The sequence below is a fragment of the Colletes latitarsis genome, chromosome 2 (assembly GCF_051014445.1).
Source record: "Colletes latitarsis isolate SP2378_abdomen chromosome 2, iyColLati1, whole genome shotgun sequence".
Classification (NCBI taxonomy): domain Eukaryota; kingdom Metazoa; phylum Arthropoda; class Insecta; order Hymenoptera; family Colletidae; genus Colletes; species Colletes latitarsis.
Genome location: NC_135135.1, coordinates 6,689,327 through 6,706,158, shown reverse-complemented (window position 1 = coordinate 6,706,158; position 16,832 = coordinate 6,689,327). Strand labels below are relative to the sequence as shown.

General features: G+C 34.6%; 1 protein-coding gene across 3 annotated transcripts in view; it reads left to right on the top strand.

Annotated features, from left to right (window-relative positions):
- LOC143348928 (uncharacterized) overlaps positions 1-16,832 on the top strand; it is a 280,486-nt gene that overhangs the window by 245,836 nt on the left and 17,818 nt on the right. For all 3 annotated transcript variants that reach the window (XM_076779696.1, XM_076779686.1, XM_076779675.1), the window contains exon 2: positions 10,808-10,963. In XM_076779696.1, the coding sequence (XP_076635811.1) occupies positions 10,819-10,963 (145 nt within the window). In that variant the 5' untranslated portion in view covers positions 10,808-10,818. The remainder of the gene's footprint in view (positions 1-10,807; positions 10,964-16,832) is intronic.

The window sequence follows — 16,832 nt, the reverse complement described above, 5'->3', positions numbered from 1 at the left end:
ACAACATTGATAAAAAATCGAAACGTAAACGATATTATTATTTTTAAAGAAATTGTAGAAATTATGGTATTTAAAAGAAAATAAGCCCCTTTCACTAGACGCGTTTCTTTGTTTTAATTATATATCCTGTATTATTTTGAAGGCTTCAAGCTATCTCTTAGAGGACTTATTCTTTAATGAATAAGCTTGTCTATCTAACAAGCTGGTTTATGTTCTTAGTAGTCGTCCGTTATTACAGAGTGAAGATGGAAGAGAAAATTCGACTAAACGTTCTCTCAAGTTTCTTGAATATTACAGGAACCACCGAACTAGACAAACGCGACGGTTAATTTCCGAGACGCGAATACCTGCGTACGCGTAGCTCGATCAATTTCCAAATTGAACCGCAACAACAAACCCGGCGCACCTTTTACGCACGAGCGATCTTCAAACGCGTCGCTTTTAACAAGCTGCAGCAGTGGCCAATTAATTGGAAAACCAAACGAACATCCGTAGACGACGTAGGGCCGAGTTTAACCACGCTCAGAGGGCAGGATTAATCCCGTTTGGTTTAAATCCTAGTCGAACATGTCGTCCACGAGAATCGGCCGCGGGTAAACTGATCCACTCGACCGTTGGACATGTCAATCGATGGATATCCCAGTTCCAAGTCAGCCATGTGTACCAGTTCTTCGGGCGTAGATCAAGGTTCAATTCTACGGATCGGTTGACCTATCACTGGCAGTTCTCTGCCATATCAGACCTCCGACGAATCGCATCGAGAACATTAGGACCTTTTTGAAGGCACATAATCCCTGATAATCCTTCGAGGTTGGTAGCTGGATTCTGTCGCAATGCTAGTAGCAAACAGTCACATAGACGGACCTTAATGCTATTTCACGACCGGGATTAAATTTTAATTAAAAATTCACCATTTACTGTTAATGTTTTTCTTATTGTTAGTCATCGTGTGGTCCAAACAGACTTTTTGAAGGCACATAATCCCTGATATTTCTTCGAGGTTGGTAGCTGGATTCTGGCGCAATGCTAGTAGCAAACAGTCGCAAAGACGGGCCTTAATGCTATTTTACGACCGGGATTAAATTTTAATTAAAAATTCACCATTTACTGTTATTGTTTTTCTTATTGTTAGTCATCGTGTGGCCCAAACAGAGTGTTACAAGCTGTTGTCTTAAAAATCAACTGAAACAGAAACATTGCTTATTTTTCTAACTGGAAATTTATGGGCAAGAATTAACGGAAAATTAAATAATTGTTCTATTCGGTCTACGAAAACGTTAAACAACAAAATTATAGAAATTTATCTAATGTAAAAAAAGTATTGTTCGTAGTAGAATAAGAAAATATTGAAACTCAATTGCTTCATAAATATGTTATAATTTGCCCATTCGAATGCATTTGTAGTGCCCAAAAAATACTTCGTGTGTATTGTTTATATTAACATTGAGTATTTTACTACTGCAATAAGAGTGTTTTACAAATCTGAACACTTTCCCGACCGGAATATCTTTGATAGTACCTTTCAGCAGGTACATGGGCAATTTAATTATATATTTCTATTTATAGGTATAGGTAAATTAATCTGTATTTCCTTGCTGGAGTAATGAATATCCAATTTACGCTAATATATTTAATACAAGTAAAAGAATAACTTACAAAAATATCTTTTTTTTCGGGTTTAATATACATATATAACACATTTCTTTTATTTTTTCTCGGACTTTACAATTAAACCATACTGGAGTAATTATTATTAGCCAATATTATGGAAATAATTATATTGAATCTTCAGTTTAAATCTTGTTGTTGATAAAACAAGGACTGACTTGGTTTGAACTAATAGTATAATATAAACAGGAATCTGCCTGCTCTTCTTACGATCGTATTATACCTAAAGTACTGATGAGAAATTGTCGGATTATTTGATCAAATGATAATATTACGAGAAGATAGATACGACACTAGTCGAATTGATACGGCTGTAAACGAAAAACGATGTCGAGTCTAGCTCGACATAGGACCGCAAAATATTAATGCAACTTACTCTTTTTGAGGCACCAAATACTTCGTTCGGAAGCATTCACATATTCTCGCGAGCCACGGTATTTCTTGCCTCGGTCTACATGGATTTTCTATTAATATTTAACATTACTATATATTACCAGAGTCATTAGATAAGTAAAGAAACGAACGACTATAGTTTTTATATGATTTAAATTAATACACTGTATTAAATAGCACGCGCCTTAATTTCTAGGATGTATCAGTGAAGAAGTCACCGATCTCTAAATGGAAGCTAAATAGTGTACAAGTAAATTACAAAAGAGTAAAGCGAAAATGCGGAATATTATTTATTCGTACAATGTTTCGTTTCGAAATAATTGAAATTGAAAATTTATCAGATACGCGTACGATTGGATATGATTTGCTTGGAGTGTCTGATCAATACCGACTATTTCTACTTACGCTGATGCCCAAGTCGTAACTCTATTTCACGCTATACCTTATTTATATTCAACGTTGATTTTCTCGAAAACGAAACGCCGTATAAACAATTAAATATGAACGATGAACAATCTTTTTTTACGTAGAATACTCTGGTCAACCTGTATTTACATAGGAAATGTGAATTATTCGTTAAAAGAATTCTTGAATCGTTAGATCAACTCCTTGCAGAACAACTTAATTTGTAATTGTGTGTACCATAGTCACACAATGGCTTATCTGGCTTTGCCAACATTAATTAGAAGGTTTAATGTCGACTAATAAACAGTAGTACAAGACGTAATTACTTTTACCACAAACATGGCTCGTTTCTGTTATGATGAGGCTATAATTTGTGTTACGAGTACGACTCTTGTTTATTATATTTGCATTTTAATATGAATCACGGATCTGACACGTTGTTATAATGCAAGATGTTAAGAAATATGTGTACTTAGTGTTTGAATACAATTGTAACAGGAAAATTAGATGTTTCGTTAATAATTGATTATGCAATTAATTATTCAAAGTATTAGTGAACAAATCTCATAGTTTACATATTGTAGAAGTAAATTAGAATTAAATTCCAAATATTTTTACCACATCGAAAACCAGTAATCTCAGTGTTTTCATTGTTTAGTGATTAATAGAAATTATGTATACTGAAATAATTGTCAAACATATGTTTCGAATTATCGACAGATATGTCAATTTACGATTCTGAAAATAGCGTACCTCTTATTTGGATATTTTTTCAACTATAACCGATCGTCTCGTTACGAAGGATCGTCTGTCGAGTGGACTAAGGTTGTTTTTCCCTTTTTGGTTTTCAGTTCCAAACCGAAACTCGTAACGAGCACATGACACGGTCGTCGCATAAAAACATAGTCTATGGCTTTCTAGTTCATTTTTCTTACGTATATATATTTCGCTAAATTACTGGAGTCGCGAAATTCCTCTACCGTAATGAACATTTATTTTTTTATTGTACACTAAATTTACAACACTAATACTTACCACCCTGGGAAAAATTTTAATGGGAGATTCTATAGGCCAAAATAAAACGAAAATCAAGGATATTAAATTCTTGACTGAGGCTTCGTTAAAAAGTTATTAAAAAATTTCAAGTCGTCCTGAAAAAATTATTTTCGATCGTGGGGATCTATTACAATCATGTTTGGTGAATACATATACTCCCGAAATCCTAACCATTTTCGAGAAAAAAATTCCTTACCGAAAATATCATTTCAGGCCAGAAAAATCTCTCCGAAATTTCATGCGTATCTTTAAAACTTCATAACATCTGAACGGATTGGAGAATTTTAATGTTTCAAACGGCAAACAACGCGTATTTTGGCGAAGAATATGTAGAAATTCTAACAATATTGAAAAAGTTGTTCCTTGGCCACGTAATGTGAGAAAACTCCTATAAAAATGGTCTTTTCTTCAAACAGCCATAACTCCTACAATAGTGAATATGTTTCATTGAAATTTTGCGGGGAATTAGAGTTCATAGATTCCTACAAAAAAGTATTAAACAACTTTTCTGTACAGTGCCAACCAAATTTATTAAAAATCAAAAACGAATTTTTAAGAAAAATCGACAGGGGGTAGGTTGTTGAAATTTTTCGGCGAACAAAAAAAATTTTAAATATTTCTAAAAAAATTGTTTTCAGTTGCGGGGGTCAATTACAATTATTTTTAGTCAATAGACATACCCCCGAAATCCTACCCACTTTCTAGAAAAAAATTCAAGAAGGTGTGAAATTTTTCGACAAAATTAAAAAGTTTCAAATCGTTCTGGAAAAATTATTTTCGGTCGTGGGGCTCAATTACAATCATTTTTACTGAATAGACATATCGCCGAAATCCTGCGTATTTTCGAGAAAAAAATTCAGTACAAGTGGAACTTCAAACATTAATAACTTTTTAACGAAGCCTCCATCAACAAATTGATATTCTTGATTTTCGTCCTGTTTTGACCTGTAGAATCTCCCAGTACAATTTTCCCCAGTGGTGGCCGAACACTATGTATATTTCTACCGCCGGTACTAATATTCTACAGCGATACGAAGCGTTTGTAAATTGAAATAATACTTGTCGCTAGTATACGACCCGAGCAATATATTCCGCGGCTGCACTGGTATTGTCATATAATTTTTATGCCTCGATATATAATCGAATTGATCGTAAGAAGAGCGGTAGATCTAGATAAAGAACCGATCAGCATCCATTTGGCGACTTCGTTCCGCAACAAAGTTACCCGGCGATCGATGATGAAAATATAACGGGCCAGAAAGAAGTAGGTGGATTCGGTGATTTAAGAAATACGAGGATACTTTGGTGTAATGGCCATTATCATTCGTTATTCCCAAAAGAGATTAAAGTTAGCTCGCGCACGAGCCACCGATCAGACGATAAAGGGGGACGAAGTGATTCGATAGCTCGTGAATTTCTTGGCGGACGTACGCGCTGGGATGCGGTCGAAATACTCGTGTTACTTCGGCCGTGATCTACCCAGAGAATTCACCTGGAAATTCTGACTATCGATTTGCTGCGATATAATCCCACCAGCGGCTGTCGGATGCCGCCTCCGATGGCGAGAGCGAGGCTGCGCCAGACAATTGTTAACAGAAGTGTATTGAAAGGATCAGCCTTATCAAGCTGCTGATTGACGTTTCATATCAAAGTACATGGCCAGCGCAACCGGCCGAAACGGTTATATTCATCGATCTATATTCCATTGATTAAGTGGAACGTGTCCGTCGAGATTCCCACCGACCAGATCCAGCCGCGATTTTAATCGATAGGATTATTCTGTTCCGCTACCCCGTCTACGATAGCCCGCCCGCGGAGCCTGTTATCGATCTAATTTCGTTCGTTTTTCGGTCGTACAGTTGCCGAGCGTTCGTGCACCGTAACGAGAGAAATTCAAGCAACGTCGCGCGCGGTGAACAGTAACTGAAGACCTGCGTGTGAAAAATAGTGATTGCCCTGTTGAGTAAATAATTCGGACACTATATTACCGATACTATGGAAATTAGTCTGAAGAGTGGACTGCAGAGGGACGAAGGGGTAATCAACGATGCGAGGAGTGGGAGACGAGCAAAGCAGAACGTGTTGGAATGTAAAATTATAAACAAGGTATAAGAGTAGACCTTACGCCTGATGGAATTTCGTGGCCCAATCTGACTACCATACAGATCTGAAAATTTGGAGATGATTTTAGCGTCCTCTTCTCATAGATCGCGTTCAAGTGAGAAACTATGAATTGATGTGGATGGGCATGCAGCTGTGGTGTGTGCGTAAATACATGGGAGTTTAGTATGGGAAGGATTGAAAAAGTCAATTCAGTGTTATCAGACGGCAGACCGGTGCCCGAAGGAAACTGCCTCTCCACTTACACACACTAATGCATAGCCACTACGAGTTTTGACGCTTCATATAGCTTCAGGGATTCGAGAAAGAAGTGTGTAGTTGGTTCTAATGGCCTCCTACAATGGTCAATGGATTTCATTGAAATTCAATAGGGAAGTAGAGCTCATGAATACCTACAAAAAAGTATTAAACAACATTTCTGTAGAGCGTTAACAAATGTATTAAAAATGAAAAACAAATTTTAAAGAAAAATCGACAAGAGGGTAGGTTCTGAAATTTTCCGGCGAAATTGAAGAATTACGAATCATTTTGGAAAAATTATTTTCGATTGCAGGGATCAATTACAATCATTTTTGGTTAATAGACATACCTTCGAAATCCTAACCATTTTCGAGAAAAAAATTCATTAACAAAAATATAATTTCTGGCCAGAAATGTCTGCCCGAATTTTCATGTGAATCTTTAAAACGTCATAACTCCTGAACGGATTGGACGATTTTAATGTTTAAAAAAGCAAACAACGCGTATTTTGATGTAGAATATGTAGAAATTTTAACAATAATGAAAAAGTTGTTCCTTGACCCCGTAAAGTGGGAAACCCCCATAAAAATGGTCCAATTTTCAAACAGCCATACCTCCTACAATAGTGAATATATTTCAATGAAACTTTTTTCTGAAGTAGAGCTCATGGGTATCTTCAAAAAAGTATTAGACAAAATGTTTGTACATCGCCAAACAAAATTACTAAAAATCAAAAACGATTTTTTAAGAACAATCGACAGGGGGTAGGTGCCTAAATTTTTCGGCGAAAAAAAAAATTTCAAATCGTTCTAGAAAAATTATTTTCAGTTGCAGGGGTCAATTACAATAATTTTTGGTCAAGACACATATCCACGAATTCCTACGCACTTTCGAGAAAAAAATTCCTTACCGAAAATATAATGCCTGACCATACCACTGATGTTTCCCTGAAATTTCATGCGTATCTATAAAACATCATAACTTCTGAACGGATTGGAGGATTTTAATGTTTCAAACGACAAACAACGTGTATCTTAGTGAAGAATATGTTGAAATTCTAACAATATTGAAAAAATTGTTCCTTGATCTCGTAAATTTAGAAAACCCCCATAAAAATGGTCCAATTTTCAAACAGCCATGACTCCTACAATAGTGAATATATTTCAATGAAATTTTTTCCTGAAGTAAAGCTTGTGGGTACCTACAAAAAAATATTAGACAAAATTTCCATAGGGCGTCAAACAAATTTATTAAAAATCAAAAACGAATTTTAAAGAAAAATCGACGTTGGGTAGGTGCTGAAATTTTTCAGCGGAATTGAAAAGTTTTAAATTTTTCTAAGAAAATTAATTTTAGTTACAGGGGCCAATTACAATCATTTTTTGTGAATACACATAGCTCCGAAATCCTACGCACTTTCGAGAAAAAAATTCTTTATCGAAAATACAATGTCTGACCAGAGATGATTCCCCTGCATGCGTATGTTTAAAAAATCATAACTACTGCACGGATTGGAGAATTTCAATGTTTAAAAATGTAAAGAACGCATATTTTGGTGAAGAATATGTAGAAATTCCAAAAATGTTCAAAAAGTTGTTTCTTAACCCCGTAAAGTGAGTAAAACCTCTATAAAAATGGTCCAATTTTCTAACGTCCATAACTCCTACAATAGTGAATGTATTTCATTGACATTTAGTCTGGAAGTAAAGCTCATGGATACCTACAAAAAGTATTAAACAACATTTTCGTAAAGTGTTAACAACTTTATTAAAAATCAAAAACGAATTTTTAAGAAAAATCAACATTAACGCATTGTACAGTCAAGCAGAATGATAGAAGCTTGCTAAAACCATAGAACTTTACATTTTAATGAAAATTTGCACGTAAGAGCTTTTTGGGGCCACTGACTACCAGTTTGAGAACAGAATTTGAAAGTTTTAAATGGATCGCATGTGTGCGACTTGTAAATCTCGTTAATACATAAAATTACTCAAACTTGATATGTGACCCAAAGTTACATTCTAGTAGGATTAGGATTAATGCGTACCAGTGTTTCCCAAAGTGGATCGTTAAGTCTTTCAAGGCTGCATTAAAGTGGATACAAACTTAGGGGTAGAGTTCGCATTGTATATCAAACGTAATTGCTAGAGCCTGTGTATTTTTAAATGCTGTGGTCTCTAGTAAAACTGTATTCAATATCTACTTTTCGATAGTCATTAGAGCATGTTTCTTTAGCAAAGAGATTCTGAGGAGCAGCGAATGTTGAATGAAAAAAAGGAAATACGACCTACGTTTCAACATTATTGTAAATACAGTGATTCACGAAATTGATAAAAAGATTATAAAATGCTACTAATGCAAAGAATGGATATACAAAATATTAAAATTATTTATAGTTAAGTCACATTTTTGGTAAAGTCCAACTTTCTATTGTTTAAAAAATATTATTTTCGACGTGTTTCGCATTTTCTTTATTAATGCAACGATTCAAATTATCCATCAAGTACATTTCCAAAGATTTGCAGCCAGCAATTGAAATTCGATTAAATAAAAAGTATAGTAAAGGGAAATGTTTGATCAATTTCGCGAGTCACTTGACTCGCTATGCACATCCACCGTTCACGGTTTGGGTTGAATAGTTCCCGATTGTTCAAAAATAAAATGTTTACTATCGTAGAAATTTTACGAATTTGGCTCGGCGAGTTAATAGCCGAATAAAAGAGAAAGCTAACGTACAAAAAAACGTATGTATTTTGACGCAGGATTGTTTGTTCGCATTTCGTCGCTACAAAAATCTTCTCGATCGATCGAATTACGATGAATATTCTGTTATTAAGGACATAATAGAATTTTAATAAAAGACAGAGTTAATTTACCCAGTAAATTGAACTTTCTTACCTATCACTACTTTGATTAATAATAATAAGTACACTGCGACTGTTTATGTCAAAAAAATATGTCAAAATATGTAAGTGACATATGTCAAATATGTATCGATAATATGCCAGAATATACAGGAATATGCAAAATTATTCAAAATATGTTCAAATAATTTTATTACTTAAACATAATAATAATCAATAATAGTCAAGGGTCGGTTGATGATGTTTATAACTTAAAGTCAATTTATAGGCTGAGAATGGACGTTCAACATCATAAGATATGATTGAGGCATATTTAAATTTGTTTAAATAGCATAGTTCAATTATTTTAGGTTCTCTAGCAATCTGACCTCGTAAAGTTTCACTAATTTTGAATATTGTTTCGTAACCAGGATTTCTTGTTAAAACTGTATTCCATTTTGTTATACTTTTCTCTCCGTAAATTCCAGAAAGACTCCTAAAATGTCGATCTATGTACTAATTCCATCGATTCAGTTAAAGGCATTCTAATAGTTTCTAATTTTTTTATATTGTCGGGCAAAGTTTCAAAATGAGTTTAGATAAATACTAAATTCTGAATTAACAATTTATTTTGAAGAGCATCTTATGCTTTTTTAATTGACAATGTGTTCGGGTGTTGAATAATTCCACTTGCACACAACTTAATATATATTTGGTTATCACACATAATACAGATATATTATATATATATAAGCATAAAAATACAAACTCAAATAAGCAGTTCAGCAAGGTTTGATTAAGCATATAGTAAATAATTTATAAATAACAGAATATAGAAAAAAATTAGTTGAAATCATTGTGTTTGCGTATAAGTATATCACATGATAGATTTATATTATTAGAAGAGACAATTATAACTAAAGCAGCTATTATGTAAAAATCTACCATATATTTTAATATGCAAAGTAGGAAATATTAGATAAATTGGCGAAAGGATATTTTCAAAAGCTGTACTAATTTAAAACCATCAAAATTATCTGTTGTTATTTTTAAATAATAACCCAAACCTAACCCAGCCTTCTTCATTGCTTAGACTACATTACTATACAACTTAAATTTGGTGCATTTGTAATTCTTTGAATTTCCATTGAGGGGAGTTAGCGAAACACTAACGATCACAGTTAACGTGAATCGCTACTAAAACGCCATGTTTCGGATCACGGTCGCAAATGGAGTTTAATCACGAGCGTGATCACTGTGATAAATCACTGTTAATGATTTTGCACGCCATCTCTAGTACGTATGTGTTGTCACTAGGTCCGGAAGGGTTAAAAGAGACCGTCGTGGAACCGATACAGATATAATCGGCGCGGTGAACATCTGTAGTTGCCAGAGTCGAACGTAGCTTACCAGAGGCCAATCCTTGTGGTCGTCGTGTTCTATGAGGATTTAAACTAGACGCAACCGTCCCTCTCTAATTCCTGATCCGGATTTGAATTTGCCCGTAGTCGTCGACCATGCGGGTCTTCCCTGCCGAAAGACGTTTCCCCTGCCTCATCCATCCAGCCGTCGTAAGCCATTTTCATTCCCCCATAAGACGATAAATCCTCCGATCAACTGGTGTAAATTGGAATTCCAGGTATCTCGGGGCTGGAACACGGCGACTCCGAGGACCATTTTTCCCATTGTTGTCCCCCGTCGATTCTACGGATCGCGACATCGTTCGAACGTAGCACCCGTGATCGTTGATTCTTTATTGGGCCATTTTTTAATCCGGCCCTCCGTATCGTCCGGAACGATCGTGCCGGCGATAAGTCATCCATCGAACCGTGATAAGAATAATTTACCGGGACGCGCGATAATCCTGTGACGCACGATGTCCATTTTTTCCCTCGCGCGCGCGCACGCCCGCGCGATATCGACGAATTACGATCCCGCTGAAAATCGACAACTCGAACCGACGCCGCGGCGCTCGCGTTATCGTCCGGTGTCGTTTGTAGCGGTCGATTCTCAGCTGGCCGCAAAAAAGACACACGACGGTAAATTACGTAACGCACAGCCCACCGTTTCTGTCGTTCCAGAGATGTGAGGAATGATCACGTGGGTGATGGTTGGGCTGCTCCTGGCTGCGGAAACTTGCGGCAGAAACGTCCTCTCCGGTAACGGAAACGGGAAGGAGGAGACGAAGCAGAAGGACGGCCTGAAAGGAGTCACCACGGACGAGGAGGACATCTACCGTAGGTATCGTTGCCGAAGAAAGACAGAAGGGCAGAAGGGGTCGAGGAAGGGCGGAAGGAGGCAAACAGATCTATGATTTACTCCGAGCAACTCGAGTAGCTTATCCCGACCTCCTCGAATCCTGCAATTGAGCTCCACTAATCCTCCATCCCTGCCTTCTACAACTTACAGATCTCGCCTCTCTCCTCTTTCCGTTACCGTGGTCTCCACAAATCATTCTATGATCTACACACCTGACCTGTAACATATTGTTCGGAAATATCGCGGAACATGCCCGCTGCCAAGCTTTATAAAACATCGGCCCCGATAAGTAGTTAAAGTCTCGTTTAAACCGAGCATCGACGTTTCGTCGAGCCACCCACGTAACCATGAGATGCGCGAGGATGTGCTCCAGCTACTGTAAAATAGTTTCCCGCGTCAACTCGCACTCTCCACTCCCGGGAAATAGAACGACTCGTTTTAATGACGCTTCGTGATTATTGGATTAGCCAAAATGTAATTGCTTTTTTTCTGTGTAAATGAACAACGGAAACTTTAATCCCTTAACCAAGAATGATCAGGTTTCTTTATTGGATTTGTTTCTAAGCTATATAAAAATGCGGTTTTTTTTAATTACAATGTTGTATTCAATGTATAATTTGAAGAAAAACAAATATTTTCATCCCTTAAACCGTTAGATTAAAGAAATATCGTGTTTCAAAGCAGTCAGACTCGGGCATGAGCGTTAAAGGGTTAATCAAGAATGCATTGACTATTTTGTTCTATTACATTTTACCATCTTTAATTTCGTGATTCCGCATTCACAACAGTTCTTAGTATTTTCTTCTAGACAAAAAACAGGTTTAAGAACAAATTGATATCCTCTTTGGCAACGAAGGTTTCACCATTTAAAGGGGTATTCTAGTCTAGAGTCTCATTTTTTTGGTCTTTTTAAAGATTTTTTTGTAAATAAAGTATAATTTGTTAAATTTCGACATTTTGCATACATATTTATTTATGATTTACGAATGTTCACAATTTTTTTCAAGCAAAAATAATCAAAACTAACTGAATTATATGTTAAATCCCACCAGATTAATAAAATAGTCTTGTTTTGACGAATATCTGCTTTTGAAGTGCTTTGAGCAGGTTCAGTACACTTGCTCCACGATTTTTTCCTTTCGATGTAGTTATAAACGATCCATTGAGGCTTGTTTTCACGTTTCAATTAAAGTTTAAATTAATAATTGTTTAATATATGTCAATATAATTATTTGAAAATTTATATAATCCTCCATTAATACATTATTTTTTAAATGCTTCAAAGTTGATCTCCATTTACCAATTTGGAAAAAATCCACATTAAGTAAAATAATTCAGTTAAAATTGAGTGTCCACTTAAGGAGGTATTGCTGCCTAGACTGTCAATTTTACGGCCCTTTTTGTGATTTTTTTTTTAATGATAGGTAAGCTGTTTTGTACTGAGACTTTGTAGATGTATTTATTCATCTTATAAGCATGTACAATATTTTTTTCATGGAAAACTATTAAAAATCGTGGGAATTATAACTTCTTATTTAATGGCTCTTCTCGAAAAGGTGCTTCAATGGCTTCCAGGATTCCAGCCGAGCCGCTAATCAGAAACAGAGGGGGCTAAAGTATCTTCATAAGGAAGGTTGTAGTTATAGCAGAAACTAGGGAGAAGTCAAAATCCTGATAAATAAAGAAATGGCGACACTTCAAGTTTCGAATTTCTATTTTTTAATCGTTCTCTTGTCTTTAGCGTATTAAAAAAAATAGGAAAACTCAATATATTTTTAAATCTCTAGTTCCAGCGATAAAGGCGTGTCTGCTGAATATTCTCTCCAAATTTGAAGTAAATCGGTCTGCTAGATCTTGAAATATCATATAAGCCAGTTTAAATGCGTTTTTTTAAACAAGGAGCTATAACTCTCGTAATTTTTAATATTTTTTAATGAAAAAATACTGCACATACCTATAAGACGAATAAATATTTCTGCAAAATGTCAGTACAAAACAACCTACCTGTCGTTAAAAACAAAATCACAAAGAAAGGCCAAAGAAATGACAGCCTAGACAGCAATACTCCCTTAAGAGTTAAGCTTATGAGATATCCAAATATCGAACTTACTAAAGTATTCAAGTTATTTTAAGTTGTTTTTAACACTCGATTTCAATATGTTATTCTTAGCAATCCCTCGTGTTGTTAAACGTCGATCAGAACCGATTGATGTTTCTATTTTGTCATCATTAACTTCAATCAATCTTCCTGAGTGTTTTTAACGATCAATTTCAATATGTTCAAACTCTTAGCAATCCCTCGTGTTGTTAAACGTTGGTTGGAACTATTTTGTCGTCATTAACTTCGATCAATCTCCCTGAACGTTGTACATCTTTAAATCAAAATTTTATAAATCAATTCTGACATTGTCGTAGTTTTAAAGCATTTCCTTTATACGGATCGCGTAACTTTCGACGAGCTTGCACAGCATTTTTTCCTTTTCAGAAGTAATAAAGTATGACGGAAATGTTCTTTTTCTGTGATTTTCCATATTAAATTCAACGCCAAGTTAAAAGTTATGATACGAAGATTAATATTTGCAATTAAATGATTTTGGTTTTAAAGTAAACCATTTTGAATGATTAATGTTCCTTGATATCTAAAAAACTAAAACTTCTACAGAAAAATGCTTCGGGCAAAAGTTACTTCATTTTCTACGCAGAATAAGATTCTAGAATAAAAAATATACCATTCCATTTAAATAAACAAATTTGACCTTCATATATCCTCTACATCTCTACCCATTACAAAATTATTGTCATTGTATTATGTGCTCCTTGAAACAAGTCTTGTTTTTTGTTAAAAACAAACGAGTTATTCAGGAGACCTGCTTCGAATGCCCTATATATTTCCCGATCTTCCAATTATTATAATAGAAAAAGAACATTTGCTTTATATTCTGGTCAGAGATAACCAATAAGATTAATGTATAGCAATTTATTTGTGTTCTTCGTTCGATCAAATAATTAGATTTTTATATTTAATTGAAATTTTAATGGTTAAACGCTTGTTTATCTTTTATTCGTTCTTTGAAATTTTAATGTAGATAAGAATTTTGTTTCTGGATTTTGTCTTGTATCCCTTTATTTATAAGAAATTAATTCTCTTACCTCAAATCATTGCATCTGAACTTTGTGCAAAACTTAAATCTAAAATTAAATTAAATTTAAAATTAATAAAAATTAAATAAATAATTTTCTCTCTACGACAAGTAGAAAAAAAATATCGTACGAATGAGTTAGGTTTAAAATTCACGTCGTCAGCGTTCGAAAGCGTGCAAGTTATTCAAAGATTGGCAAAGTACACAATCTGTACGTACGTAAGTCGGTTCCACCCTATTTCTTATTCCCCAGATTTTCAATAAACAGACATCCTCGAACGTTCGAGTAACTCTGTAAATACTATTATAAATGTGCCCGCGCGTTGAAAGTAGAAAATAAAAAGATCCGAATCTTCAAAGACAGAAGTTCTCGTTTCAATGGCTCTCTGCGAAATACGTTACTCCGAAGAAAAGATCCGGTGAAAAAAAGAAGCAACCGAAGCTTCCTGCCTTCGGTAGTTTCCGTATAATGAGGTTATTTGATCGTCGAGGAAAGATGTCAAGAATGCACGAAAGCTATTTCGATGAAATATATAAAGTTTCAAAAACGTAACGCGCCTTTGAAGTTCGATAGAAAATAAACTAAAAAACGTTTCCTACGCAGAGTAGCGTGATCCTTATTTTTCAACTTTCAATTACATTTTGACGTAACTCTCAGATTTTGATAATTGGTGAAAAAATTTCAATTAAAGTTTCGAAATTTTTATGATTTCGCGTTAGAGTCGGATGCACTTGTACCATCTTATACCAAAGTTGTCCACTGATATTTTTTAGTGAAATTATAATTCCTTATGTCTAAAATAACGTGAGTGTGATTTTCATTGTTATATTTAGAATCCTATACAATGCAGCGTTTGAAGCAGAAAAGTATAGTACATATTAAGATGGCCCTAAATTTTTCGACTTCCGATTTTGTTCGGTCTTACCCTCTTAAATTGTGGCGTTTAGAAAGAAAATAAGGTGCAAAATTTTAGAGTAATTGGAAAACAGAAAACTTTGCCACATTTGAGTTAAAGTTTTTAAATTATAAATGATTTTACATCGATTTAGGACATAATTGTATTGTGCTATTTTAGAAATATTAATGTATATTTTTAAACAGAAGTACAATTTCTCTGATATACAGGGTGTTCGGCTACCTCTGGGAAAAATTTTAATGAGAGATTTTAGAGGCCAAAACAAGACGAAAATCAAGAATATCAATTTCTTGGCTGAGGCTTCATTAAAAAGTTATTAAAAAATTAAATTCAAAAATTTCAACTCGTTCTGAAAAAATTATATTTGGTTGCAGGGCTCAATTACAATCATTTTTGGTGAACACACATACCCATGAAATCCCACCCATTTTCCAGAAAAAAATTCGAGTAGTTACTGAAGCTTTTAGACGAAATTAAAAAATTTCAAATCATACTACAAAAATTATATTTAGTTGTAGGGGTCAATTACAATCATTTTCGGTCAATAGACATACCCTCAAAATCCTACGCACTTTTGAGAAAAAAATTCCTTACTGAAAATCTAACCTGAGGCCCAGAAATGCTTCCCCAAAATTTCATGTGTATCTTTAAAACATCATAACTCCTGAACGGATTGAACGATTTTAATTTTTCAAAATGCAAACGACGCGTATTTTGGTAGAGAATATGTAGAAATTCTAAAAATATTGAAAAAGTTGTTGCTTGCCCCTGGAAAATGAGAAAAACCCCATAAAAATGGTCCCATTTTCAAACAGCCATAACTACTACCTTAGTGAATGTATTTCAATGTAACTTTTTTCTGAAGTAGAGCTCATGGGTATCTTCAAAAAAGTATTAGACAAAATGTTTGTACATCGCCAAACAAAATTACTAAAAATCAAAAACGAGTTTTTAAGAACAATCGACAGGGGGTAGGTGCCTAAATTTTTCGGCGAAAAAAAAAATTTCAAATCGTTCTGGAAAAATTATTTTCAGTTGCAGGGGTCAATTACAATAATTTTTGGTCAAGACATATATCCACGAAATCCTACGCACTTTCGAAAAAAAAATTCCTTACCGAAAATATAATGTCTGACCATACCATTGATGTTTCCCTGAAATTTCATGCGTATCTATAAAACATCATAACTTCTGAACGGATTGGAGGATTTTAATGTTTCAAACGGCAAACTATGTGTAGTTTTGTGAAGAATATGTTGAAATTCTAACAATATTGAAAAAATTGTTCCTTGATCCCGTAAATTTAGAAAAACCCCATAAAAATGGCCCAATTTTCAAACAGCCATAACTCCTACAATAGTGATTATATTTCAATGAAACTTTTATCTGAAGTAGAGCTCATGGGTATCTTCAAAAAAGTATTAGACAACTTTTCCATATAGCGCCAATCAAATTTATTAAAAATCATGAACGAATTTGTAAGAAAAATCGACAGGGGGTAGGTGCCTAAATTTTTCGACGAAAAAAAAAATTTCAAATCGTTCTGGAAAAATTATTTTCGGTTGCGAGAATCAATTACAATCATTTTTGGTCATTAAACATACCCTCGAAATCCTACCCACTTTCCAGAATAAAATTCAGTACGGACAGAACTTTAAACGTTAATAACTTTTTAACGAAGCCTCAATCAAAAAGTTATTATTCTTGGTTTTCGTCTTATATTGGCCTCTAGAATCTCCCATTACAATTTTTCCCAGTGGTGTCCGAACGCCCTATATATTAATAGTAGT